Genomic DNA, 27,802 nt, shown 5'->3' with positions numbered 1-27,802 from the left:
GTTGGATGGCGAGCGATGAGGCAGCAGGTAGGGGAGCTACGTTCTAAAAATGGTCACGTGGGTGGTGGTGTCCACTGTGATGGACCTGGGGCAAAGGCAGGGGATTTGTTGAGACAGTGTATAAAGCATCTGCATTGCTATGGCATTGTCGAAATAGGAGAAGACTCGGAGGAACTGCAGATAGGGGCTGGATGGAGGGGTGAATCTGGATGAAATAAGGATTTTTTTTTTCCCAGCAACATATATATTTATCTTAGTAATTGGAGGCAAGAAATGTAAGTTGGCAGGATGTTTTTTCTATTTCATCTTTGGTGATGACACAACTAGTTGAAGTGATTGAGCTTTCTAAGAATGGTATTCATAGATGGGAGAGAATTTAGAAGTCATCTTATTGCTCTTTGGGCCTCTCACCGCCGTGGCCTCTCCCGCCGCGGAGCACAGGCTCCGGACGCGCAGGCCCAGCGGCCATGGCTCACCGGCCCAGCCGCTCCGCGGCATGTGGGATCCTCCTGGACCGGGGCACGAACCTGTGTCCCCTGCATCGGCAGGCGGACTCTCAACCACTGCGCCACCAGGGAAGCCCTCTTCTTCATTTTTGAAAACACTTTAAATAGGAATCCCATTGAAATAATGTTTCTTACGTTTAAAATTCTACTAACTAAAATTTGCTTTTTTTAGGCATAAAAGTAAAGATTAAAAGTCAATTACAGATAATATGTGTCTGCTGCTAGAACATTGAGATAATTCAGTTTTACTGGGTTTTCCTACTAATCTTAGAAATTATTTTATCTCTTTTTAGTTAATTTACAGCAAATATCAGAGAAGATCAATAATTTGGTGAAGGAAAACACAGAGCTTGTAGAAAATATATCCACTTTGGAACAGATGGTATCTTTGTCCTTTGTTATTTTTCATGATTTCACCTTCAATTCCTTCCACCTCTGGGAGTTCGGTTATTTTGCTCTCTTTTCATTCATACTACTGTCCTATTTCATATGTTCCATAAAGAGTCCAGATTCAAAGCAAGCTCCACAGACGTAAAGCACTGTTCTCTGTATTTGTGGAAGGAGTCACACACGAGAAGATAGTATTTATAACTCTGGTTCCTTTTGTACATATTTGCATAGGTGAATGACTCAAAGAAACATCTTCAAGAAACCACTAGACAGAATAAGATGCTCTTTGACGAAGCACTTAAATTTAAGGTAAAAATCCCTTCTCTGCCTAGATTACATTCTGAAAACAGAAGTAAGAATAATGAGTAATTATTATTGATTCAATATATTTTGTTGAAGGATAATATCAAAACAATTGAGAGGGCTAATGAATATCTGAATGACATCCTTCAAAGTACTTGTGCTAGGCTGCAATCTGTGAGGGGTCAGAATGTCAAGAATCCGGACTTGGTAAGAGTTTGGCTGCTAAGTTTACCATAGTTTGGCTTTTGAGGCTTTTGTACATTGGGTGAATTGAATGCTCCACCTCCTCTTGCTGTTTGCCACAGTAGAGTGTGGGAGTCTGGGAGTTGAATCTCCTTCTGAACAATGATCTGGAATTTCATGTACTCACACCTCCATGACTTTTTCTATTTCAGAGACTAGGAAGTATGTTCTGTTTTCACTATGTAGGGAGTTTTCCCACCATTCGGCACTGCCCTCCAAGATAAATAGACAATCCCAGGAAATATATGAGGTGAAGGAAGATATCTAGCCAAGTTGTACAGCCCATACCGCTCTTTATGCTGAACAGAGAATTTTCAACGTGAATTTGGGAAAGTTTTCTATCTTTATTTATTTAAAAAAATTTTTAACATCTTTATTGGAGTATAATTGCTTTACAATGGTGTGTTAGTTTCTGCTTTACAACAAAATGAATCAGTTATACATATACATATGTTCCCATATCTCTTCCCTCTTGCGTCTCCCTCCCTCCCACCCTCCCTATCCCACCCCTCTAGGTGTTCACAGAGCACCGAGCTGATCTCCCTGTGCTATGAAGCTGCTTCCCACTAGCTATCTACCTTACGTTTGTTAGTGTATATATGTCCATGCCTCTCTCTCGCTTTGTCACAGCTTACCCTTCCCCCTCCCCATATCCTCAAGTCCATTCTCTAGTAGGTCTGTGTCTTTATTCCTGTCTTACCCCTAGGTTCTTCATGACATTTTTTTCCCTTAAATTCCATATATATATGTTCGCATACGGTATTTGTCTCTCTCTTTCTGACTTACATCACTCTGTATGACAGGCTCTAGGTCCATCCACCTCACTACAAATAACTCAATTTTGTTTCTTTTCATGGCTGAGTAATATTCCATTGTATATATGTGCCACATCTTCTTTATCCATTCATCTGATGATGGACACTTAGGTTGTTTCCATCTCTGGGCTATTGTAAATTGAGCTGCAATGAACATTTTGGTACATGACTCTTTTTGAATTATGGTTTTCTCAGGGTATATGCCCAGTAGTGGGATTGCTGGGTCATATGGTAGTTCTATTTGTAGTATTTTAAGGAACCTCCATACTGTTCTCCACAGTGGCTGTATCAATTTACATTCCCACCAACAGTGCAAGAGGGTTCCCTTTTCTCCACACCCTCTCCAGCATTTATTGTTTCTAGATTTTTTGATGATGGCCATTCTGACTGGTGTGAGATGATATCTCATTGTAGTTTTGATCTGCATTTCTCTCATGATTAGTGATGTTGAGCATTCTTTCATGTGTTTATTGGCAGTCTGTATATCTTCTTTGCAGAAATGTCTATTTAGGTCTTCTGCCCATTTTTGGATTGGATTGTTTGTTTTTTTGTTATTAAGCTGCATGAGCTGCTTGTAAATTTTGGAGATTAATCCTTTGTCAGTTGCTTCATTTGCAAATATTTTCTCCCATTCTGAGGGTTGTCTTTTGGTCTTGTTTATGGTTTCCTTTGCTGTGCAAAAGCTTTGAAGTTTCATTAGGTCCAATCTGTTTATTTTTGTTTTTATTTCCATTTCTCTAGGAGGTGGGTCAAAAAGGGTCTTGCTGTGATTTATGTCATAGAGTGTCCTGCCTATGTTTTCCTCTAAGAGTTTGATATTTTCTGGCCTTACAAGTAGGTCTTTAATCCATTTTGAGCTTATTTTTGTGTATGGTGTTAGGGAGTGATTTAATCTCATACTTTTACATGTACCTGTCCAGTTTTCCCAGCACCACTTATGAAGAGGCTGTCCTTTCTCCACTGTACATTCCTGCCTCCTTTATCAAAGATAAGGTAACCATACATGTGTTTATCTCTGGGTTTATCTCTGGGCTTTTTATCCTGTTCCATTGATCTAGCTTTCTGTTTTTGTGCCGTACCACACTGTCTTGATTACTGTAGCTTTGTAGTAAGTCTGAAGTCAGGGATCCTGATTCCTCCAGCTCCGTTTTTCGTTCTCAAGATTGCTTTGGCTATTCAGGGTCTTCTGTGTTTCCATACAAATTGTGAAATTTTTTGTTCTAGTTCTGTGAAAAATGCCAGTGGTAGTTTGATAGGGATTGCATTGAATCTGTAGATTGCTTTGGGTAGTAGAGTCATTTTCACAATGTTGATTCTTCCAATCCAAGAACATGGTATATCTCTCCATCTATTTGTATCATGTTTAATTTCTTTCATCAGTGTCTTATAATTTTCTGCATACAGGTCTTTTGTCTCCTTAGGTAGGTTTATTCCTAGATATTTTATTCTTTTTGTTGCAATGGTAAATGGGAGTGTTTTCTTGATTTCACTTTTAGGTTTTTCATCATTAGTGTATAGGAATGCCAGAGATTTCTGTGCATTAATTTTGTATCCTGCTACTTTACCAAATACATTGTTTAGCTCTAGTAGTTTTCCGGTAGAATCTTTAGGATTCTCTATGTATAGTATCATGTCATCTGCAAACAGTGACAGCTTCACCTCTTCTTTTCTGATTTGGATTCCTTTTATTTTCTTTTCTTCTCTGATTGCTGTGGCTAAAACTTCCAAAACTATGTTGAATAAGAGTGGTGAGAGTGGGCAACCTTGTCTTGTTCCTGATCTTAGTGGAAATGCTTTCAATTTTTCACCATTGAGGACGATGTTGGCTATGGGTTTCTCATATATGGCCTTTATTATGTTGAGGAAAGTTCCCTCTATGCCTACTTTCTGCAGGGTTTTTATCATAAATGGGTGTTGAATTTTGTTGAAAGCTTTCTCTGCATCTATTGAGATGATCATATGGTTTTTCTCCTTCAATTTTTTAATATGGTGTATCATGTTGATTGATTTGCATATATTGAAGAATCCTTGCATTCCTGGAATCAACCCCACTTGATCATGGTGTATGATCAGTTTAATGTGCTGTTGGATTCTGTTTGCTAGTATTTTGTTGAGGATTTTTGCCTCTATGTTCATCAGTGATATTGGCCTGTAGTTTTCTTTCTTTGTGACATCCTTGTCTGGTTTTGGTATCAGGGTGATGGTGGCCTCGTAGAGTGAGTTTGGGAGTGTTCCTCCCTCTGCTGTATTTTGGAAGAGTTTGAGAAGGATACATGTTAGCTCTTCTCTAAATGATAGAATTCGCCTGTGAAGCCAGGTGGTCCTGGGCTTTTGTTTGTTGGAAGATTTTTGTTGTTGTTGTTGTTGGAAGATTTTTAATCACAGTTTCAATTTCAGTGCTTGTGATTGGTCTGTTCATATTTTCTATTTCTTCCTGATTCAGTCTTGGCAGGTTGTGCATTTCTAAGAATTTGTCCATTTCTTCCAGGTTGTCCATTTTATTGGCATAGAGTTGCTTGTAGTAATCTCTCATGATCTTTTGTATTTCTGCAGTGTCTGTTGTTACTTCTCCTTTTTCATTTCTAATTCTACTGATTTGAGTCTTCTCCCTTTTTTTCTTGATGTGTCTGGCTAATGGTTTATCAATTTTGTTTATCTTCTCAAAGAACCATCTTTTAGTTTTATTGATCTTTGCTATCGTTTCCTTCATTTCTTTTTCATTTATTTCTGATCTGATTTTTATGATTTCTTTCCTTCTGCTAACTTTGGGTTTTTTTTTTTTGTTCTTCTTTCTATAATTGCTTTAGGTGCAAGGTTAGGTTGTTTTTTCAAGATGTTTCCTGTTTCTTAAGGTAGGACTGTATTGCTATAAACTTCCCTCTTAGAACTGCTTTTGCTGCATCCCATAGATTTTGCGTTGTCGTGTCTCCATTGTCACTTGTTTCTAGGTATTTTTTAATTTCCTCTTTGATTTCTTCAGTGATCACTTCGTTATTAAGTAGTGTATTGTTTATCCTCCATGTGTTTGTATTTTTTACAGATCTTTTCCTGTAATTGATATCTAGTCTCATAGCGTTGTGGTCGGAAAAGATACTTGATACAATTTCAATTTTCTTAAATTTACCAAGGCTTGATTTGTGACCCAAGATATGATCTATCCTGGAGAATGTTCCATGAGCACTAGAGAAAAATGTGTATTCTGTTGTTTTTGGATGGAATGTCCTATAAATATCAATTAAGTCCATCTTGTTTAATGTATCATTTAAAGCTTGTGTTTCCTTATTTATTTTCATTTTGGATGATCTGTCCATTGGTGAAAGTGGGGTGTTAAAGTCCCCTACTATGAATGTGTTACTGTCGATTTTTCCTTTTATGGCTGTTAGTATTTGCCTTATGTATTGAGGTGCTCCTATGTTGGGTGCATAAATATTTACAATTGTTATATCTTCTTCTTGGATTGATCCCTTGATCATTACGTAGTGTCCTTCTTTGTCTCTTTTAATAGTCTTTATTTTAAAGTCTATTTTGTCTGATATGAGAATTGCTACTCCAGCTTTCTTTTGGTTTCCATTTGCATGGAATATCTTTTTCCATCCCCTTACTTTCAGTCTGTATGTGTCTCTAGGTCTGAAGTGTGTCTCTTGTAGACAGCAAATATATGGGTCTTGTTTTTGTATCCATTCAGCCAATCTGTGTCTTTTGATGGGAGCATTTAGTCCATTTACATTTAAGGTAATTATCGATATGTATGTTCCTATTCCCATTTTCTTAATTGTTTTGGGTTCGTTATTGTAGGTCTTTTCCTTCTCTTGTGTTTCTTGCCTAGAGAAGTTCCTTTAGCAGTTGTTGTAGAGCTGGTTTGGTGGTGCTGAACTCTCTCAGCTTTTGCTTGTCTGTAAAGGTTTTAATTTCTCCATCAAATCTGAATGAGATCCTTGCTGGGTAGAGTAATCTTGCTTGCAGGTTTTTCTCCTTCATCACTTTAAATATGTCCTGCCAGTCCCTTCTGGCTTGCAGAGTTTCTGCTGAAAGATCAGCTGTTAACCTTATGGGGATTCCATTGTGTGTTATTTGTTGTTTTTCCCTTGCTGCTTTTAATATTTTTTCTTTGTATTTAATTTTTGACAGTTTGGTTAGTGTCTTGGCATATTTCTCCTTGGATTTATCCTGTATGGGACTCTCTGTGCTTCCTGGACTTGATTAACTATTTCCTTCCCCATATTAGGGAAGTTTTCAACTACAATCTCTTCAAATATTTTCTCAGTCCCTTTCTTTTTCTCTTCTTCTTCTGGAACCCCTATAATTCGAATGTTGGTGCATTTAATGTTGTCCCAGAGGTCTCTGAGACTGTCCTCAGTTCTTTTCATTCTTTTTTCTTTATTCTGCTCTGCAGTAGTTATTTTCACTATTTTATCTTCCAGGTCACTTATCTGTTCTTCTGCCTCAGTTATTCTGCTATTGATCCCATCTAGAGTATTTTTCATTTCATTTATTGTGTTGTTCATCATTGTTTGTTTCATCTTTAGTTCTTCTAGGTCCTGGTTAAATGTTTCTTGCATTTTGTCTATTCTATTTCCAAGATTTTGGATCATCTTTACTATCATTATTCTGAATTGTTTTTCAGGTAGAGTGTCTATTTCCGCTTCATTTGTTAGGTCTGGTGGGTTTTTATGTTGCTCCTTCGTCTGCTGTATGTTTTTCTGTCTTCTCATTTTGCTTATCTTACTGTGTTTGGGGTCTCCTTTTTGCAGGCTGCAGGTTCGTAGTTCCCGCTGTTTTTGGTGTCTGTCCCCAGTGGCTAAGGTTGGTTCAGTGGGTTGTGTAGGCTTCCTGGTGGAGGGTACTAGTGCCTGTGTTCTGGTGGATGAGGCTGGATCTTGTCTTTCTGGTGCGCAGGTCCACGTCTGGTGGTGTGTTTTGGGGTGTCTGTGGACTTATTATGATTTTAGGCAGCCTCTCTGCTAATGGGTGGGGCTGTGTTCCTGTCTTGCTAGCTGTTTGGCATAGGATGTCCAGCACTGTAGCTTGCTGGTCGTTGAGTGAAGCTGGGTGCTGGTGTTGAGATGGAGATCTCTGGGAGATTTTTGCCGTTTGATATTATGTGGAGCTGGGAAGTCTCTTGTGGACCAGTGTCCTGAAGTTGGCTCTCCCACCTCAGAGGAACAGCACTGACTCCTGGCTGCAGCACCAAGAACCTTTCATCCACACGGCTCCTTAATTTGGGATGATTCGTTGTCTATTCATGTATTCCACAGATGCAGGGTACATCAAGTTGATTGTGGAGCTTTAATCCGCTGCTTCTGAGGCTGCTGGGAGAGATTTCCCTTTCTCTTCTTTGTTCTCACAGCTCCCAGGGGCTCAGGTTTGGATTTGGCCCCGCCTCTGCGTGTAGGTCGCGGGAGGGCGTCTGTTCTTCGCTCAGACAGGACGGGGTTAAAGGAGTCGCTGATTCGGGGGCTCTGGCTCACTCAGGCCGAGGGGAGGGAGGGGCACGGAGGGCGGGGCGGGCCTGCGGCCGCAGAGGCCGGAGTGACGTTGCACCAGCCTGAGGCGCGCTGCGTGACGTTGCACCAGCCTGAGGCGCGCTGCGTGACGTTGCACCAGCCTGAGGCGCGCCGTGCGTCCTCCAGGGGACGTTGTCCCTGGATCCCGGGACCGTGGCAGTGGCGGGCTGCACAGGCTCCCCGGAAGGGGGTGTGGAGAGTGACCTGTGCTCGCACTCAGGCTTCTTGGTCGCGGCAGCAGCGGCCTTAGCGTCTCATGCCCGTCTCTGGGGTCTGCGCTTTTAGCCGCGGCTCGCGCCCGTCTCTGGAGCTCCTTTAAGCAGCGCTCTTAATCCCCTCTCCTCGCGCACTAGGAAACAAAGAGGGAGGAAAAAGTCTCTTGCCTCTTCGGCAGGTCAAGACTTTTCCCCGGACTCCCTCCCGGCCAGCTGTGACGCACTAAGCCCCTGCAGGCTGTGTTCGCGCCGCCAACCCCAGTCCTCTCCCTGCGCTCCGACTGAAGCCCGAGCCTCAGCTCCCAGCCTCGCCCGCCCCGGCAGGTGAGCAGACAAGCTTCTCGGGCTGGTGAGTGCTGGTCGGCCCTGATCCTCTGCGCGGGAATCTCTCCGCTTTGTCCCCTGCACCCCTGTTGCTGTGCTCTCTCCGCGGCTCCGAAGCTTTCCCCCTGCACCACCCGCAGTGTCCGCCCGCGAAGGGGCTTCCTAGTGTATGGTAACCTTTCCTCCTTCACAGCTCCTTCCCACTGGTGCAGGTCCCGTCTCTATCCTTTTGTCTCTGTTTATTCTTTTTTCTTTTGCCCTGCCCAGGTACGTGGTTTTTTTTTTTTTTTTTTTTTGCCATTTGGGAGGTCTGAGGTCTTCTGCCAGCGTTCAGTAGGTGTTCTGTAGGAGTTGTTCCACGTGTAGATGTATTTCTGGTGTATCTGTGGGGAGGAAGGTGATCTCCGTGCCTTACTCTTCCGCCATCTTCCTGGAAGCCTCTCGGGAAAGTTTTCTTTATATTCCATCAAGAACACCCACTTTTTTTGTGTGTGTGGCGGTACGCTGGCCTCTCACTGTTGTGGCCTCTCCCGTTGCGGAGCGCAGGCTCCAGACACGCAGGCTCAGCGGCCATGGCTCACGGGCCCAGCCGCTCCGCGGCATGTGGGATCTTCCTGGCCTGGGGCACAAGCCCCCGTCCCCTGCATCGGCAGGCGGACTCCCAACCACTACGCCACCAGGGAAGCCCAAGAACACCCACTTTTGAGCTGTTTGACATGAACTATTTTCCACCTTTGCTTTCCCCTTGTCATCCAGTCATCTCTTCCATTATGCAGTGAGCAAGATATTTGTTGAAGCTACGAAATATTTGTGCCTTAATGTCTTTCTTTGTTCTGCATTTCTTTATGGGCTTGATATTTTTCCTGGGCCCAACCTGGATCAACTACTATCACATGAAACTTAGGGGTCACCGTGGGATATGTTTGGTTGATGTTACACCTTTTGAGCATATCACCCAGTGTTTCCATTGAAATCTCAGTGCAGTTGTTGTTTCTATCCTATGTGCAGATATTGGAAAAAGAAAAATCTACAGAGGACTTGAAAGGTGCTATTTCAATGAACACCTCAGGAATTTTGGAGGTAAGCTACCTATATTTGCTGCAGGATTTCCATTGTACACATTAGCTTTTGCAAGGAACAACTTTTTCATGTCTTAGGAGGTTAAAATGATGATATCTACTTGGCATTTTTTTTCTTGGGAATTAAGTCATCAATGAGAATGTTTTGCTTTAGGTTGAAATTGCCCTCAATGAAGCTTGTGTCAATCATGCAGAAGTGAAACCTGAAGAACCGCATGAACAGGAGAATGTTCAGCTCAACATCAGGAAGGAACAGGTAACAAGTTTTACTCCCATAGACTGTTTAAATCAGAGAACTGAAAATCATTACTTCCTTTTCAATTTTTAAAAAACTTTTATTCTATATTGGAGTATAGTTGATTTAAAATGTTGTGTTAGTTTCAGGTGTACAGCAAAGTGATTCAGTTATACATATACATATATCTATTCTTTTTCAGATTCTTTTCCCATATAGGTAATTACAGAATACTGAGTAGATTTCCCTGTGCTATACAGTAGGTCCTTGTTGATTATTTATTTTATATATAGTAGTGTGTATATATTTAACCCCAAACTCCTAATTTAGCCCTCCCCACCCCTCACCTTTCCCCTTTGGTAATCATAAGTTTGTCTTCTATGTCTGTGATTCTGTTTTTGGTTTATAAATAAGTTCATATGTATCATTCTTTTAGGTTCAACATGTAAGCAATATCATATGATATTTGTCTTTCTCTATCTGACTTACTTCACTTAGTACAATAATCTCTAGGTCCATCCATGTGGCTGAAAATGGCATTATTTAATTCTTTTTTATGGTTGAGTAATATTCCATTGTATACGTGTATCACCTCTTCTTTATCCATTCATCTGTCAGTGGGCATTTAGGTTGCTTCCTTGTCCTGGCTATTGTAAATAGTGCTGCAATGAACATTGGGGTGCATGTATCTTTTCAAATTATGGTTCTCTCTGGAGGGGATTGCTGGATCATATGGTAGCTCTATTTTTAGTTTTTTAAGGAACCTCCATACTGTTCTCCACAGTGGCTGTACCAATTTACATCCCCACCAACAGGGTAGGTTCCCTTTCTTCCACACCCTCTCTCCAGCATTTATTGTTTGTAGACTTTTTGATGATGGCCATTCTGACCAGTGTGAGGTGATACCTCATTGTAGATTTTATCTGCATTTCTCTAAGAATTAGCAACATTGAGCATCTTTTCATGTGCTTTTTGGCCATCTGTAGGTCTTCTTTGGAGAAATGTCTATTTAGCTCTTTCTCCATTTTTTTGATTGGGTTTTTTTTTTGATATTGAGTTGTATGAGCTGTTTATATATTTTGGAGATTAATCCATTGTTGGTTGCATTGTTTGCAAATATTTTCTCCCATTATGTAGGTTGTCTTTTCATTTTGTTTATGGTTTCCTTTGCTGTGCAAAAGCTTTTAAGTTTAGTTAGGTCTGAATTGTTTATTTTTGTTTTTATTTTCATTACTCTAGGAGGTGGATTGAAAAAGGTATTGCTGTGATTTATGTCAAAGAGTGTTCTGCCTATGTTTTCCTCTAAGAGTTTGTAGCATCTGGTCTTACATTTAGGTCTTTAATCCATTTTGAGTTTATTTTTGTGTATGGTGTTAGAGAACGTTCTAATTTCATTCTTTTACATTTAGCTGTCCAGTTTTCCCAGCCCTACTTATTGATGAGGCTGTCTTTTCTCCATTGTATACTCTTGTTTCCTTTGTCATAGATTAGTTGACCATAAGTGTGTGGGTTTAATCTCTGGATTTTCTGTCCTGTTCCATGGATCTATATTTCTATTTTTGTGCCAGTACCATACTCTTTTGATGATTGCAGATTTGTAGTACAGTCTGAAGTTCAGGGAACCTGATTCCTCCAGCTCCGTTTTTCTTTCTCAAGATTGCATTGGTTATTCAGAGTCTTTTGTGTTTCCATACAAATTGTAAAATTTTTTTCTACTTCTGTGAAAAATGCCATTGGTAATTTGATATATATTGCATTGAATCTGTAGATTTCTTTGGGTAGTATGGTCATTTTGGCAACATTGATTCTTCCAGTCCTAGAACATGGTATATCTTTCCATCTGTTCATGTCATCTTCAATTTCTTTCATCTGCATCTTTTAGTTTTTGGAGTGCAGTTGTTTTGCCTCCTTAGGTAGGCTTATTGCTAGGTATTTGATTCTTTCTGATGTGATTGTAAATGGGATTGTTTCCTTAATTTCTCTTTCTGATCTTTCATTTGTCAGTGTATAGAAATGCAACAGATTTCTGCATGTTAATTTTGTATCTTGCAACTTTACCAAATTCATTGATGAGCTCTAGTAGTTTTCTGGTGGTATCTTTAGGATTTTCTATATATAGTATCATGTCATCTACAGACAGTGACAATTTTACTTCTTCCTTTCCAATTTGGATTCCATTTATTTCTTTTTCTTCTCTGATTGCTGTGGCTAGGACTTCCAAAACTATGTTGAATAAAAGTGGCGAGAGTGGACGTCCTTGTCTTTTTCCTGACCTTAGAGGAAATGCTTTCAGCTTTTCACCATTGAGTATGATGTTAGCTGTGGGTTTGTCATGTATGGCCTTTTTTATGTTGAGGTAGATTCCCTCTGTGCCTGCTTTCTGGAGAGTTGGTATCATAAATGGATGGGTGTTGAAAGCTTTTTCTGAATCTATTGACATGATCATATGATTTTTATTCTTTAATTTGTTAATGTGGTGTATCATTCTGATTGATTTGTGTATACTGAAGAATCTTTACACCCTTGGGATAAATCCCACTTGATCATGGTGTATGACCTTTTTAATGTATTGTTGGATTCTGTTTGCTAGTATTTTGTTCAGGACTTTTGCGTCTGTGTTCATCAGTGATATTGGCCTGTAAATTTCTTTTTGTTGTTGTTGTATCTTTCTCTGGTTTTGGTTTCAGGGTGATGGTGAACTGAAACCAAACTGAAACCAAACTGAACTGAATGTGCTTGGGAGTGTTCCTTCATCTGCAAATTTTTGGAAAAGTTTCAGAGTGATAGGCATTAACTCTTCTCTAAATGTTTGATAGAATTTGCCTGTGAAGCCATCTGGTTCTGGACTTTTGTTTGTTGGGAGTTTTTTAATCACAGTTTCAATTTCAATACTTGTGATTGCTCTTCATATTTTCTATTTCTTCCTGGTTTAGTCTTGGGAGATTGTACCTAAGAATTTGTCCCTTTCTTCTAGGTTGTCCATTTTATTGCTGTAGAGTTGCTTGTGCAATAGTAGTCTCTTATGATCTTTTGTATTCTGTGGTGTCAGGCATAACTTGTTTTTTTTTCTTTTCATTTCTAACCTTATTGATTTGAGCCCTCTCCCTTTTTTCCTTAATGAATTTGGCCAAAAGTTTATCAATTTTGTTTATCTTTTCAAAGAACCAGCTTTTAGTTTCATAGACCTTTTCTATTGTTTTCTTCGTCTCTATTGCATTCATTTCTGCTCTGATCCTTATGATTTCTTTCCTTCTATTAACATTGGGTTTTGTTTCTTCTCCTTTCTCTAGTTGCTTTAGGCATAAGGTTAGGTTTTTTATTTGAGCTTTTTCTTGTTTCCTGAAGCAAGACTGTATTACAATAAACTTCCTTCTTAGAACTGCTTTTGCTGTGTCCCATAGGTTTTGGATCACCTTGTTTTCATTTTCATTTGTCTCTAGCTATTTTTTTATTCCATCTTTGATTTATTCAATGACCCATTGGTTGTTTAGTAGCATATTGTTTAGATTCCACATGCTTGTTTATTCCAGTTTTTTTTTTTCTTGTAGTAGATTTCAAATCTCATAGCATTGTGGTCCGAAAAGATGCTTGTTATGATTTCAATGTTCTTAAGTTTACCAAGGCATGCATTATGGCCTGCATGTGATCTATCTTAGAGAATGCTCCATGTGCACCTGAAAAGAATGTGTATTCTGCTGTTTTCAGTTGGAACACTCTGTAAATATTAATTAAGTCCATCTGGGTTAATGTGTCCTTTAAGGCCTGTGTTTCCTTATTGACTTTCTGTCTTGATGATCTGTCCATTGATGTAAGTGGGGTGTTCATGTCCCCCACAATTATTGTGTTACTGTTGATGTCCCTGGTCCATCACAGTGGACACCTGAACACCCTTCCTCTACGTGCTGCCCAATTGTGCACCATCCAACCCCAAGTCCTCTCTGGAACCTTCCCTGACCTTAGGTTTTCTTGTCCTCCTGAACCCAGGTCCCCTGTCCCCCACTTCTGGACTCTTCTTCCTTCCTTGGAGAACTCCCAAGATTTCCCATGGGCAGTGGCTGAAATCGATTTGATGACAGAGATACAAGAATAATCAAATACACAAGCAGAGTGGGAGGTTTTCACACCTCTCCCTCAACAAGTCATACAATGAGCACCACAGAGCACCTGTAAAGTGTAGAAGATCTTACTAGCAAACCATTTTAATCATATAGCTATATCCATATATCCCTCAATATCACATAACAACTGCAGAGGAAACATTAATTTCAGGCACATATAGTATAATTACAAAAATTAACCTTATTTATTTTGGCCACAAAGCAAATTACAACATATTTCAGAGGAATGAAATCACACAGAGCATGATTTTTGGTAATGCAATTGTGCTAGAAGAGTCCTGATGAAAAGCTAACTAGAATTTCCCATGTTTGGAAATTGAGAAGTACACTTACAAATAAAATATGAGCAAAGAAGAAAACCCGAAGGAAAGATGTTACAGTTGAACTGCATTACGTGGTCATGATGATATGGTAATAAAATAGGTTTCCTTCTGGCTTGTGAATTCCACTCTGTGTGACCATACAGATGGTATGGGTATGGTCTCAAAATCATCCCTAATTAATGTAGACATTTTAACACCTGAAACAGGGCTAGATACATCACCTGTTAGCATGGGCTTTAGCTTATGAACCTAAACAGGGGGGAAAAAATCCAGTCTGACTCTCATTATTGATTGCCAGGGACCTCCAGAAATTGAGAATTTCAGTGGAGAAAGTTCACCAGCTTCTCTTCCGGGGGATCTGAGGACAGCACCCAATCAGCTTGGCAGTACCAGGAGTGCTGGGTGGGGAGAGCCAAGCAGGTGGGCTGGGGCCCAGGGACCCAGGTAGTTAGACAAAGCCCACTGGTGATGGTCTCTTCTGGGCCCTGTCCTGAGGTGAACTTCCTAAAGGTGCTTTTATGTGTGATTGACACAGTGGTTTCCCAGCTCATTCAGGCCCATGACAGCTTTAAAGTCATTGCTTTAAACCCCATAGATTTTATTATTATGGAAACTTACTGTAAACAGGAAACGTTCTATTACTGCTATAATGGAAAATCAATGTCTTTTACCATAAATACAAAGAAATGATTAAAAAAAGAAACCAAGCAAAACAAAAACAAAAAACAGGGATAACTAAACAATAGTGTTGAAATCTGTTTAGATGCAGTTGCCTGCCTACAGAGTCCCACGTTTGGGCTGTGTGGTTTTAAAGAGACAGACTAGGCACAGAAGGGGTGGAAGTCAGACTAGCCGCGAAGTGAATGGGAGGCACACGCAGCCTGTAAGGGACTGGGGACTTCCATGAACGGTGCCAGGGTCACCCTGGTTACAGCTCAAGCAGGGATGAGGGAAAGAAGGAGAAGTGAACAGAGTTAAGGGGCCTGGAAAGGGTGAACCATTCGTGCAGCAGACGAAGCATCCCCAAAGCGGGTTCAGCCTCGCATCCAGGGGAGGAGCCCTCCGTGGCCCCTGAAGGCAGGGCCAGGAGCCTTGGGCTTGAGACCCAGCTGTGCTGCTTACCAGCGGTGTGACCCTGGGTGGGTTTCCTCCCTAAGATGGAAATGTCCAGTCCTGTGTCCAAAGACTGTCATGAGGACAAAGGGAGGCCATGTGCTGAGCGCCTGTGCCCATCAGCTTCACCATCTCCCAGGGGTGACTGTCCTCCCAGAACCGGCACCTTAGAAGCTGTGAAGGCTTTAAAGGCCCCTCCTGTTAGCAGCCTGTGCTAAGCACTGTACTCTGCAGGCATCTTCTTATGGCCCATACCATCTCTATCCCCATTGCACAGATGGAGAGTCAGGGAGAGGTGTTGTACCCAGGCTGAGAAAAGGGTCAGGGGGGACTTGGGTCTGGGTGGGAGTGGGGGGAATGTTGGGAGAGGAAGAAGCTGGAGCTGAGGCCTCCAGAGAGAGAAGAGGCCAGAGAGAATCTTTGCCTTTGCTCAGGGTCAGCCCTGCTCAGAAGATGAAGCAAACCAGGCGACCATGGTCACACCTCACTCCTCCACCTCGGGCTGATGGTCAGTCATTGCTGTGGTGATGACAATATTATCATACAATGGTCCTGATGATGTCTTTACTGTCACTGTTGTTATTGTGGGAGAGGGCACAGCTCACTCTGACACACAGCACGGGTCCTGGGGAGGCACACTTTTTTCCCTCGCTTGACCTTGGGATCTGCTAGGCCCCATGCAACACCCCCACGTTAAGTGCATGCTGTCATAGCCCAGTCCTTCCCCTGTGCCCTGTTCCCAGAGCCACCCTACCCTGGCCATTCTCTGGTGTCTCAGAGCATAAGCACAGCCCTCTGGGAGGCCCTCAATGGGACAGGTGCCTAGCACTGGGTTCAGAGCCAGGAAAACACCCGCTTCCATGACAGCCTAGGTGGGGTAGGTCATGCTAATCTCGAGGGTATGGCGGCTTGAAGCAGGATCTCAGTTCCCTGACCGGGAATCAAACCCAGGCTGTGGCGGTGAAAGTGCTGAATCCCAACCACTAGACCACGAGGGCCGGTGGGATTGAAACAGGACCTCAGTCCTTGTCTTCTTTGAAGAAAGAATTCAGCAAAGAGACAGAAGTTAGTGAAGCAGATAAAGCGTTTTTTAGAAGAAAAGTCCATGCGGAAAGACACACGGATGGGCTCAGCGAGAGAGAGAGTCATGCTTTTGGGGTGGCTTGAATTGCTTATATGGCTGCAGTTCTCCGGGTGCCTCTAGCCAATCACCTTGATTCATCTTGCTTTGTGCCCATATTTGGTCTGACTCAGCGTCCTACCCAACGTGCACAGGCATCTTTTAGCCAAGATAGATTCCAGCGTGAGAGTCTCTGAGAGGTTGGCAGGACATATTATGGGCTAGCGCCCCCTCCATTTTCTGACCCCTGAGGAACCGTTTTGTGCATGTGTAGTCCAGGAGGTCTCCTTGACCTCAAGAATGAAAACTATGGTAGTCTTATCTTTTTGCTCAGGCAGAGCTGAGCTTCTCTCTGCTCCTGCCTTTATCTTTTCCTTGAAATGTCAGCAGGAGACAAGCTCCAGCTGCTGAGCCTGGAGCCCGTCTACCTTCTACCTCAATACCAGGGTCTGTTCACCCCGACTGCCTGTGGAGGTATCCATTGGAGTGCCAGAACTGTCTGGGAGCATGTGTGTGTGTGACTGTGGTTGTATAAGTCTGCATGTATGAACCTGTGTGTCTGAGTTTCTGTGTCTGTGAGCATCTCGATTGTGAACGTGAATTTCCCACTGCACAGCACTGAGACATTGAGTGTCTCTGTTTTTCTCTGTACGCATTTGTGTCTGCACCTTTGTCACTGAATGAATGTACGTTGGTTGGGCAAATCCGTGTGTGTGTGTGTCTCAGGGCATATGGGTCCGTGGAGTTGCGTCTGTGTTTTATATGTGTGTGACTGTGCTGTGTGTGAAGTTGCTGTCCCTTTGGGTGTTCCTGATTGTATCTGTGTGTTTGTCTTCTTTTTGTGCCTGTGTGTATGTGGCTGTGTTCTGTGTCTATGTCTCTGCCTACATGTGTGTGTGTGTGTGTGTGTGTGTGTGTGTGTGCGCGCGCACGCGTGTGTGTACCTCCTTGGGGTGTGTGTGGGTCTGCCCTGGGGGGCTGTCTCACATGGCCCTGAGTATGTGTACTTGTGTGTGTGTTCCCCCCAGGGTGTCCTTGCCTGCGTTGGTCTGTGTGTGAGCTGTCCATGAGCCCAACACCTGAGTCCTCAGGTGAGGCTGGGGGTGATTCTTTACCTGTGCGTCTCTGTGTTTGTGATGTCTGTATATTACCCTGTGAGTGTGTGTATCTGTGCACCTCAGAAGAGGGCAGCTGCAGAGGGGATCTCCCTCTCAGTGATCGCGCCCCCAGGAATGGGTGAGAAGGAGACAATATGCGCTTCTCTCACCCCCAGGCTCAGCCTCTTCTGCCTCTGCTCCTTCCAGCCTCTGGTGGTTCCATCTCAGGCCAGAAGGATGGATGGAGTGAAGGGTTAGTTCACAGGACCAAGGCCAGGGGGGTCAGAGGGCTCTGGATGGCAGAGGGCATTACACAGTATAAGGAGAGGTGTCTGGGGAGGACTCCGGGCCCCTGGGGAGGGGCTGGGGAGCAAAGCTCCTGTGTCCCTGGGAAGGGCTGAAGGAGTCCTGCAGGGTTCCTGGGCCCCCAGAGGGCAGGTACTCACTCACCTGCACTGGTCCAGGCTGGGACCTGCAAGCAGCAACAGCAGCAGCATTATTGGTGGGACGAGAGGCAGTGGGTCCACTGGAGGGTGCAGGTGAGGGATGGTGTGGCAGGCAAGTGTCATCACCAGGCTGGGCTGCCCTCCCCTCTTCTCCATTCCCCAGACACCACACTTGCCCTGCCTCCCGCCTCACCCCCAGTTGGGCAGAGGCAAGCCAGGCAGGAGCAGACCCCGGGGGCCACATGGACTGTTCCTCCTAGACCTCTATGTCCTGGTCGTCGACTGGGTCACAGAGTCTCCGGAACCAGGAGGGAGAATCAGGCCCTGGGGCAGTCTCTGATGGGGGTTGGGGGAATTACGAGGGACAGCATTTAGCACTGGATCTTTCCCAGAATAAACGCACAACAGACTCACTGTGGATGCTGAGTCAGTATTTAATTTGCTTCAGCCCCATTCTGAGCGCTCAGCTGGGCAATCTGAAAGGACCAGGGAACTTGGAGGAAGGATAGTGATTGATCTTAATTTAAAAGAACAAAAATGCTGGAATGTTGACACTCCTGGCTCTCTTTCAAGTCAACTCTCTCAGCGTTCCTCTCCTCACCCTCACCATCGTGAGGAACCTGAGGCCGCCAGGCATTTGGCCAACATCACACAGTGGTTTCTGAGTTTACTGCCAATTACATCTGACCAAACTCCTTCTTCCGGAGTTCACTTCTTTTTATCTTGCCAGTGATGGTTTTGGGCAGCTCTGAGACAAACTCCACCTGGTTGAGGATAAAGCAAACACATTCTGACTAAGTCCCCCCGTCATTTTCTATCAACCCTCAGCTCTCCTCCTTTGCCCTCTCACAGTCCCCCAGACAGGCTGGTGCCATGTGGGGGCCTTAATGGGGTCCACCATTTATGTCAGGTTCTCCTCTGACCTCCTGAAGTTGGATGCAGCCCTTTGATGTACTTTGACCAGTGAAATATGAGAAGGAGTGAAGTGTGCCACATTTAACAGAAAAGGTGGGAGTCATTGAGACAGGCCACCCCTCTGTCCATCTCTTCTAGTGCTCTGGGAGGTACCTACATGGTGGCTGCTCCTTTATCCTGGTCCCAGGATGAGGGGATGTGGAGCAAAGGCTCCGGGAAAGCTATGGTGGACAAGTGGCGTGAGCAAGAAAGACACCGTCCTTGTTATAATCCACTGCAATTTTGGGACTGTTTGTTACCCACAGTAACATGTAGCCCTTCCTGACTGGTACGCATCCTCTACTCTACTCTCGATAAAGCATCAGATGCTAATGTTAGCAGCATGAACTCTGTTGTCAGATACACATGGGGTTGAATTCCAGCTTCTATTTACTCTAATCTCAGGCAATTTACTTTGAGTCTCTAAGCCTCAGTTTCCTCTCTGTAGACTGGGATGATTATCTCAGGTTGTGGAGAGGATTAAATGAAATAATAATGCATGTAAAGCATTGAGTCCAGGGCCTGGTACACACAGTAAATGCTCAATAAATGTTAGCTATATAGCTTTATAATATGTATTGATTGTAAACATTCAGACAATGCAGCAAAGTATTACTACAAAAGAAGGAAATTTTAACTTGTTTTTAAACATATCAGATAGCACTACGTATGTTATTTCTTAGCCTGCTTTTTTATCTCAATAATATATTATTGTGATATTTTATGTTAAAAATCTTCATTATCAGTTTAAATTACAGAATAATATTAAATTCCATGAGTAATTTCATCATTTCTCTATTGCTGCACAGTTTTATAGCTTGTGCACAGCATTTAAAACAAACGAAGTTGAACAAAAAATATCAGAATGTATTACATGCTGTTAGGGTAAATATCATTTTGTTCTTTGTTGTTTGCTATGTATGTATATGGGTGTTGGGTTGCAATACAGAATCTATTTCTCACGACAGAATGTTTTTTAATAGCTTGGAAATTGCTGGTTTGGGTGTCTTTTTCAAATTTTGAAAGATTATAAATAACCTTCCTGGATATCCTTGGGCAATTGTCTGATTTTTTTCTTTAGGCTGACACTCCAGCAAAGGATGAGTTCCTGACACAGGATCAAGGTTCCATCCGATTCAGTGGGCTCCCTCACACCCCTAAGCTGAAATGCTGCTTCTGCAGAGAAAAATATTAGTGCCCTTGGCTACTTAGGCTTCACCCCAGACACTGTATGAGACTTGAGGCAGTGGAGCCCCCAGAACCACTCACAGGGACCAGACCCCATCCATCTGCTCTCGCTCACCTTCCTTGGGTACTTGTACGGGGCTGTCACTGACTTCACATGCTGCTGCAGCTCCTTGGTGAGCTGGTCTCGATCATGGGACAGGAAGTTTGGGGTCAGGACAATGAAAGCCTTCACTACCTGCAGTGAAGAACCAGAGTGAAGGCTCAGAGAGAGGGACAACCAAAGTATAGTTTAATGAGTAAATGCCTGGGACTTCCTTGGAGGTCCAGTGCTTAAGACTCCACACTCCCACCACAGGGGCCGCAGGTTTGAGCCCTAGTCAGGGAACTAAGATCCTGCGTGCCATGCCACACTGCACGGCCAATAAATAAATAAATAAAAATTTAAAAATAATTTTCAGGGCTTTCCTGGTGGTGCAGTGGTTGAGAGTCCGCCTGCTGATGTAGGGGACACGGGTTCGTGCCCCGGTCTGGGAAGATCCCACATGCCGCAGAGCGGCTGGGCCCGTGAGCCGTGGCCACTGAGCTTGCACGTCCGGAGCCTGTGCTCCGCAACGGGAGAGGCCACAACAGTGAGAGGCCCGCGTTAAAAAAAATAATAATAATAATTTTCAGTTTTAAAATTTTTTAAATTTAAAAAAAATTTTTTAAATAAAATAAATGCTTACAAAATTAATGGGAAAACAAACTGACAGCAGAGCCTTTGGAAATCCCAGGTTCAAATCTCAATGCTTCCAATTTCCACTCTTTGCTTTGGAACATTACTTAAGCTCTCTTAATCTCGATCTCCTTCTCTGCGAAATGGGGAGAGGACAGGTGCATTCCTCATCAGGTTCATGCAAAGATTCCATGAGATAATACACATAAAACGTGAAGCCAGTTTAAATGTATTTGTGTTCCTATTATTGTTATCATCACCATTTTCACTATTATTATAGGTAGAGTTCTGTGGGCATTTAAGAATAGTTAAGACCTTGTGGGCATTTAATAACGTTGTTAATTTATTAGTTTCCTATTATTATTTATGTCCTCATTTAACTTCTCACGGATTGTACATAGAAGGTGTTCAATAAACACTTGTTGAATCAAGGATGCATGCTCTGGAGCCAGAGTGCTCAATTTCCCACCACTTATTAGCTGTGTAATCCAGGCAAGTTATTTAACCTCTTTATGCCTCTGTTTCCTTCTCTGCATAAAGGTATTAAAAGAGTCCTTAATTCATTGTGTTCTGTGAGGGATAAATGAGCTGACACCCAGTAAGAGCTGATTAACTGCTAGATGGCAGCAGCAGCAGCATTCACTATCAGCATCGTTTCAGTCACAGATGAGGCCACAGTGCCCCCTGCTGACCACATCGTGTAACTGCACATGCACATCAACCATGCCCTCGCTTCACCCTAGGTCCAAGGCTGGGTAGGTATGGCCGGGAAGTTTTCCCCTCACCTGCCTTCCCAGCCCCACGCCCAGCCACGATGACCTCCACGTCCCGTTCCTCACCTCCCCTCGAATCGGGTCCGGGCTGCTCACCACAGCGGACTCAGCCACCGCTGGGTGCTCTGCCAGGGCGTTCTCCACTTCTGCCGGCCCAATGCGGTACCTGCAGGACCAATGGTTCCTTCTGAGCCAATTCCCGGGCGAGGGTGACCCAGTTCCTCAGATCGCATCTTTTGGAGAGACACAACTTCCCTTGGCACGGAGGGTATCTGTCACAGGGCGCCAGGGCCTGTGTAATGGGACTGAAATGTGAAGTCCTGAACGTTCCATGCTAAGAAATACAAGGCTCAGGTGCCCCCCAGGTGAGAGAGGGGGTGAATGCTTCATCCTCCCAGAGCTCTGGGGCTTGGCTCAAGCTCAAGCAGCTTCCCCTGGCATGAAAACTCCTTAGCTTAAACATTTGTACAAATTTTACAGCCTGTTCCTCACTATATCAGCATTGGTTTTAGAAATGAAAAACAACAAACACAATTTTCCTGAAATTCCCAAGAAAACATGTTTTTCTAGTGTAACGTGTCAATTTTTTTCTTTATAAATCATGTAAGAGTTAGGAACAACAGACTTGGAGTCAGACCGCCTTTGTTCAAATCTGGGCTGCACCATGTACTGTCTTTGAAACTTCAGGCAAAGTTTTTCACTGGTCACTGACTCCATTTGCTCATGTAAAATGGGCATAATCATGGGAATTCCCTGGCTGTCCAGGGGTTAGGGCTACGTGCTCCCACTGCAGGGAGCACGGGTTCAATCCCCGCTCGGGGAACCGAGATCCTGCATGCCGCACACTTGGGGCCTCCATAAACACACCCTCCCCGCCCCCCCAAAAAATAAAATAAAATGGGCATAATCACATCTACCTTACAGCATTGGGAGGTGGTTCGTATAAAGCTCTACAGAGAGTACGGTCACATAATACGTATTCCAGAAAGGTCAATTTTATTATTGCCGTTGTTATGTGCTTCTGTGACATGTGGTTCACTACAGGAGCACACAGAATAAGCTCCCTCAACAAATAGGGACCAAAGTCAAGTCTTCCTTCCCAGTGCCTTTAGCTTGCATGATGTCTTACTTTGGTTCAGAGTTAGGCTGAGAGTCCATCACCAAGGCATGAAGGAATGTCTGGGCATGCTACCTCCCACCAGGCTCGTGAGGGTGGTACCTTCTGGTTCAGCGTCAGCCACACCTACCCGGAGGCATTGATGACATCATCAGCTCTCCCCAGGAACCAGAAGTAGCCCTCTGCATCAACAGTTGCTCTGTCCCCACTGTTGTAAAAGTCCCCACACTCCACTTCGGCTGTCTTCACCGGGTTACTCTGCAAAGACAACGACACTACTCTGTCAAACACAGTGAGTTTAGAGATGATGAGCTACAACACTGAGCTCAGAACTGGGTTTGAATCCTGCTTCTGGCTCTACCTGGCACCTGGGCAATTTTTATAATCTCTCTGAGTCTACTTTCATGACATGCAAGCACTCAATGCATGCTACTGGTCGATTAGTGAACAATGTTAAACCAATTTTAAGAACAATTTTTAAAAAATTTTTATTTATTTATTTATTTATTTTTGGCTGGGTTGGGTCTTCATTGCTGCACACGGGCTTTCTCTAGTTGCGGCGAGCGGGGCTACTCTTTGTTGCACTTCACGGGCTTCTCATTGCGGCAGCTTCTCTTGTTTTGGAGCACAAGCTCTAGGTGTGCGAGCTTCAGTAGTTGTGGCACGTGGGCTCAGTAGTTGTGGCTCACGGGCTCTAGAGTGCAGGCTCAGTAGTTGTGGGACATAGGTTTAGCTGCTCCGCAGCATGAGGGATCTTCCTGTACCAGGGATCGAACCCGTGTCCCGTGCATTGGCAGGCGGACTCTAAACCACTACGCCAACAGGGAAGCCCATTGCCTCCGGTTTTTGGCAAGAGATACTGTTTTCCACTTGAGATACCAGATCAAATTCTGTTTTAAACAAATGCTTTAAAGTAATTTGATTTAAAGTGAAAAATAATGTAAGTAATAATATACATGGTGCATGGATGTGGCAGAAAATAGTTGACGTGGACTTGAATGACTGAAATTTAGGAGACACCACATCAAAGGGTACAGAAAAAGTCCCACCCCCAATTCATGTACCATTTGAACTGCTGTCTGTCTCAGTGTACTCTGATACAGTTGACCTGACACATCCCTGTGGACACGTCTTCCCTGAAGGAAATGATATTTCTTGATGTCAATCATCTGAGGTAGGGTCAGAGATTGGAACCTTGCAGATGGGACTCCCACACCCAGGGAAGGAATTCCTTTGTCTCTCCGGGCCTGAACTTCTTGGAAGTAGATCTCAGAGCCATTGAAGAGCTCCTGAATGGTAGGAGAATAGTATCACATCTACCACACAGAGAGGGTCAGAGTCTACAGAGGCACCTAATTGAGTTCTTCACCTTGACTACTTTTAAAAAGTGCTACTGGTGGGTGATGTCAAGAAAACATGGCAAATGAGGAAGATTTAAGGTCTCATTTCCCCCAAAAAACTAAAAAAAAAGTACAAGAAGTTGAATTGACTATGTACAACGTCTGGGAAAGAGTCAAAGGCTTAAAACAACCTTATAAATACCCAATCAAGAAAAAGCCATCTTAAAAGTGGTACAAAGTTTTGTGACATTTTATTCACTCTTGCTTCAGCCTTTCTCCTGCATGGCAGTTTTGGTCTTGAGCAGATGGCAGCCCAGTTCCCAGTTCCCCTGCTCCAACCAGAGACAGCAGAGAAGATCTCATTTGCAAATTATTGTACACACCTGTTGTAAACTGTCTGGGGATAATGTGAGGACTGGTGCAAGGCACGCAGTTCATGTAACTCAGAATATAAGTGGGAAGAGCAATAGGCACTGTTCATAGAAGCTACCTGGAAGACTACAAAACTAAAAGGTGCCTAAGGTAAGAAATTATGGGTGGAGATATACAATAGATCATCAAGGTCTGGAGGAGAAGCTGGGGTGAGATTCTTTCAAGAAATTAGGATATTCAAGACAGCTGTGCACATGGCGGTATTTAGAAAACCATGTGCATACCTGAGCAAGACGTGTGCTCACAAGAGTCCTAAGAAGACCTTAAGGTTTCACCTCAGACTGATCTCTAGGCGCAGAGCAAGCTGAGCTAAGTGGTGAAGGAGTACCCCAGCACAGACCTAACTTGTACATTGGTGGTTCTCTCCTTTTTGTTGTTATTGGTATTTTTGTTTGTTTGACCTCTTGACACTCAAGAAAATCTCTGTCAAAACATTAGCTGAACATGAGCTAAATGATCAGAAACTTCAGTGTGATCACACATGGCCAATAATTGTCGTTGCAAGAAGAGTTTGGAAACGTCTCAAAACAAACATACTGTTATAGGCTTCAACAGTCAACAAAACAAAACAAGAACAACAACAAAACCCCAGACACCCCAACCCCCAGGGAAGCAGGAGAATCTGATTTCCAGAGTTACCACATTGTAATAGTGAGAGGCCCAATATTCAACGAAAAATTACAAGACATACAATGAAACAGAAATCATGCCTCAGGACTTCCCTGGTGGTCCAGTAGTAAAGAATCCACCTTCCAATGCAGGAGAAACGGGTTCGATCCTTGGTCGGGGAACTAAGATCCCACATGCCGTGGGGCAACTAAGCCCACGCACCACAACTACTGAGCACGTTTGCCTCAACTAGGCAGTCCTCATGCTGCAAACTACGGAGCCCACACACCCTGGAGCCTGTGCACCATAACTAGAGAGAGAAAATCCACACACCACAACTAGAAAGAAGCCCGCACACTGCAACAAAAGATCCCACATGCCACAACAATGATCCTGTGTATTGCACTAAGACCCTACACAGCCAAAAGTAAAAAATAGATAAATAAAATAAATAAATATTTAAAAACATCATGCCTCATTCAAAGGAATGAAATTAATTGACAGAAACCACCCCTGAGGAAGCCCAGACATAAGACTTACTAGACAAACAGTTTAAATCAAGTTTGTTAAATGTGGTCACAGAGGTAAAGGAAGAAATGGACAAAGCACTACAAGAAGTCAGAAAAGTGACATGTGGACAAAATGAGAATATCAACAACGAGATGGAAATTATGGGAAGGCACCAAACAGACGTTCTAGAAAAGGGCAATAACTAAAACAAAAAGTTCACTGAAGTGTTTGGCAGCAGTTTAAAACAGGAATAAGAAAGAATCAGAGAGTTGAAGACAGAACAATAGAAGTTATTGGGTCTGAGGAGCAAACAGGAAAAAAATTGAAGAAAAGCAAACAGCGCCTAATGGACTTGCATGACACCATCGAGCAGACAAACATGTGCATTATGAGAGAAGGAAATGAGACATAGAAGGGGACAGGAATAGTATTTGAAGATATAGGGGCAAAATCTTCTCAAATGTAATGAAACACATGAATTTACAAATACAAGAAGTTCAAAGAAATCCAATAAGATAATCTCAAGAGACCCACACCAGGATACATAAAAATCACAATATTGGAAGCCAAATAGAATCTTGAAAACAGCAAGAGAAGTGACTCATCACATACAAGGATCCTCAGTAAGATTATCAGCTGATTCTCACAGGAAACCTTGAAGGCCAGAAGTGGTGGGATTACATATTTAAAGTGTTGAAAAAAAAAAACCTGTCAATCAAGACTTCTCTATCCTGCCTTCAAAACGCTCCTTAAAAATGAGGGAGAAATTAAGATATTTTCAGATAAAAGCTGAGGGCGTTCATTGCCACTAGACTTGCCCTAGCAGATATGGTAAAGGGATTCCTACAGGTTAAAATGAAAAGACTCTAGACATGTGTCAAATCCATATAAAGATATCTTTGGAAAAGTTAAGTGTGTGGGCAAATGTAAAAGCCAATATTACTGTAATTTTGATTTGTGACTCCACTTTTAATTTTCTATAGTATTTTTTTTAATTTATAAAAAATTCTAAGTCTATATTTTTGGGTACACAGTGTACAAAGATATAATTTATGGAATCAGTATCAGAAAGAGGGGACAAAGCTCTATGGAAGTAGAGTTTCTTGTTTTTGTTTCTTTAATGCTTACATGTTTTTAATGAGGTAGCATTGGTTTATAACATCATATGTTTCATGCATACATTATAATTTGACTTCTTTATACACTACAGCACGCTCACCACAAAAACTCTAGTTTCCATCTTTTACCATACAATTGACCCTCTTTACTCACTTTGCCCTCCAACCCCCATCCTCTCTGATAACCATTAATATGATCTCCATATCTATGCTTTTGTTTTGTTTGTTTGTTTTTTTAATATTCCACATATGAATGAAATCACAGGTATTTGAACTTCTCTGTTTTGTTGATGGTTTCATTTGTTGTGCAGAAGCTTTTTAGTTTGGTGTAGTTCCATTTGTTTACTTTTGTTTTTGTTGCCCTTACCCGAGGAGACATCGCCAAAAATATGTTGCTAAGACCAATGTCAAAGAGCACACTGTCTATGTTTTCTTCTAGGAGTTTTATGGTTTTAGGTCTTACATTCAAGTTTTTTAATCCATTTTGAGTTAATTTTTGTGTATGACGTCAGATAGTGGTCTAGTTTCACTCTTTTGTCTGTGGCTGTCCAGCTTTCCCAACATCATTTATTAAAGAGACTTTCTTTTCTCCATTGTAGATTCTTGGCTCCCTTGTCATAAATTTGTTGTCCATATATGTGTGAGTTTATTTCTGGGCTCTCAAATATTTCCATTGATCTATGTGTCTGTTTTTCTGCCAAATTATTTTGAATAGTATAACTTTGTAGTATGATTTGAAATCAGCAAGTGTGATACCTCCCACTTTGTTCTATTTTCTCAGTGAGGATTGCTTTGGCTACTTGGGGTCTTTTGTGGTTCCAGACAAATGTAGAATTCTTTGTTCTATTTCTGTGAAAAATGTTATTGTGATTTTGATATGGATTGCACTGAAGTTGCAGATTACTTTAGGTAAAATGAACATTTTAACAATGTTATTCCTTCCAATGCATGAGTATGAACTAGTTTTCCATTTCTTTGCTTCTTCTTCAATTTCTTTCAACAATGTCTTATAGTTTTTAGTGTACAGGTCTTCCACCTCCTTAGTTAAATTTATTCCTAAGGATTTTATTCTACTTGTTGTGATTGTAAATGGGATTTTTTTCTTAATGTATTCTTCTGCTAGTTCATTGTTATTATATATAAATGCAACAGATTTTTGTATACTGATTTTGTACCCTGCAACTTTCCTCTTTTCATTTATTAGTTGCAATTGTT

General features: G+C 42.5%; 1 protein-coding gene and 1 long non-coding RNA gene across 4 annotated transcripts in view; one reads left to right on the top strand and one right to left on the bottom strand.

Moving 5' to 3' along the window:
* The first annotated feature begins 579 nt into the window (after nt 1-579).
* LOC132438050 (uncharacterized) lies at nt 580-13,497 on the top strand. 3 transcript variants are annotated; one of them, XR_009522143.1, is made up of 4 exons: nt 580-1,205; nt 8,156-8,325; nt 9,309-9,380; nt 9,534-13,497. It is a non-coding gene; the product is annotated as an uncharacterized lncRNA (long non-coding RNA). The 3 variants fall into 3 exon arrangements; XR_009522142.1 differs by having other exon boundaries at nt 581-1,205; nt 8,115-8,300; XR_009522141.1 differs by having other exon boundaries at nt 596-1,205; nt 8,156-8,300.
* A 4,712-nt stretch (nt 13,498-18,209) lies between these two features.
* Nucleotides 18,210-27,802, bottom strand: part of LOC132438053 (acyl-coenzyme A synthetase ACSM1, mitochondrial-like) — a 46,864-nt gene continuing 37,271 nt past the window's right edge. The window contains exons 11-14 of the mRNA XM_060031851.1: nt 22,709-22,836; nt 21,528-21,627; nt 20,089-20,208; nt 18,210-18,595 (exon numbers count right to left, since the gene is read on the bottom strand). Coding sequence (XP_059887834.1) covers nt 18,509-18,595; nt 20,089-20,208; nt 21,528-21,627; nt 22,709-22,836 — 435 coding nt within the window. The 3' untranslated portion in view covers nt 18,210-18,508. The remainder of the gene's footprint in view (nt 18,596-20,088; nt 20,209-21,527; nt 21,628-22,708; nt 22,837-27,802) is intronic.

This window comes from Delphinus delphis, chromosome 15 (assembly GCF_949987515.2).
Source record: "Delphinus delphis chromosome 15, mDelDel1.2, whole genome shotgun sequence".
Lineage (NCBI taxonomy): Eukaryota > Metazoa > Chordata > Mammalia > Artiodactyla > Delphinidae > Delphinus > Delphinus delphis.
This window is presented reverse-complemented; position numbering and strand designations above follow the sequence as displayed.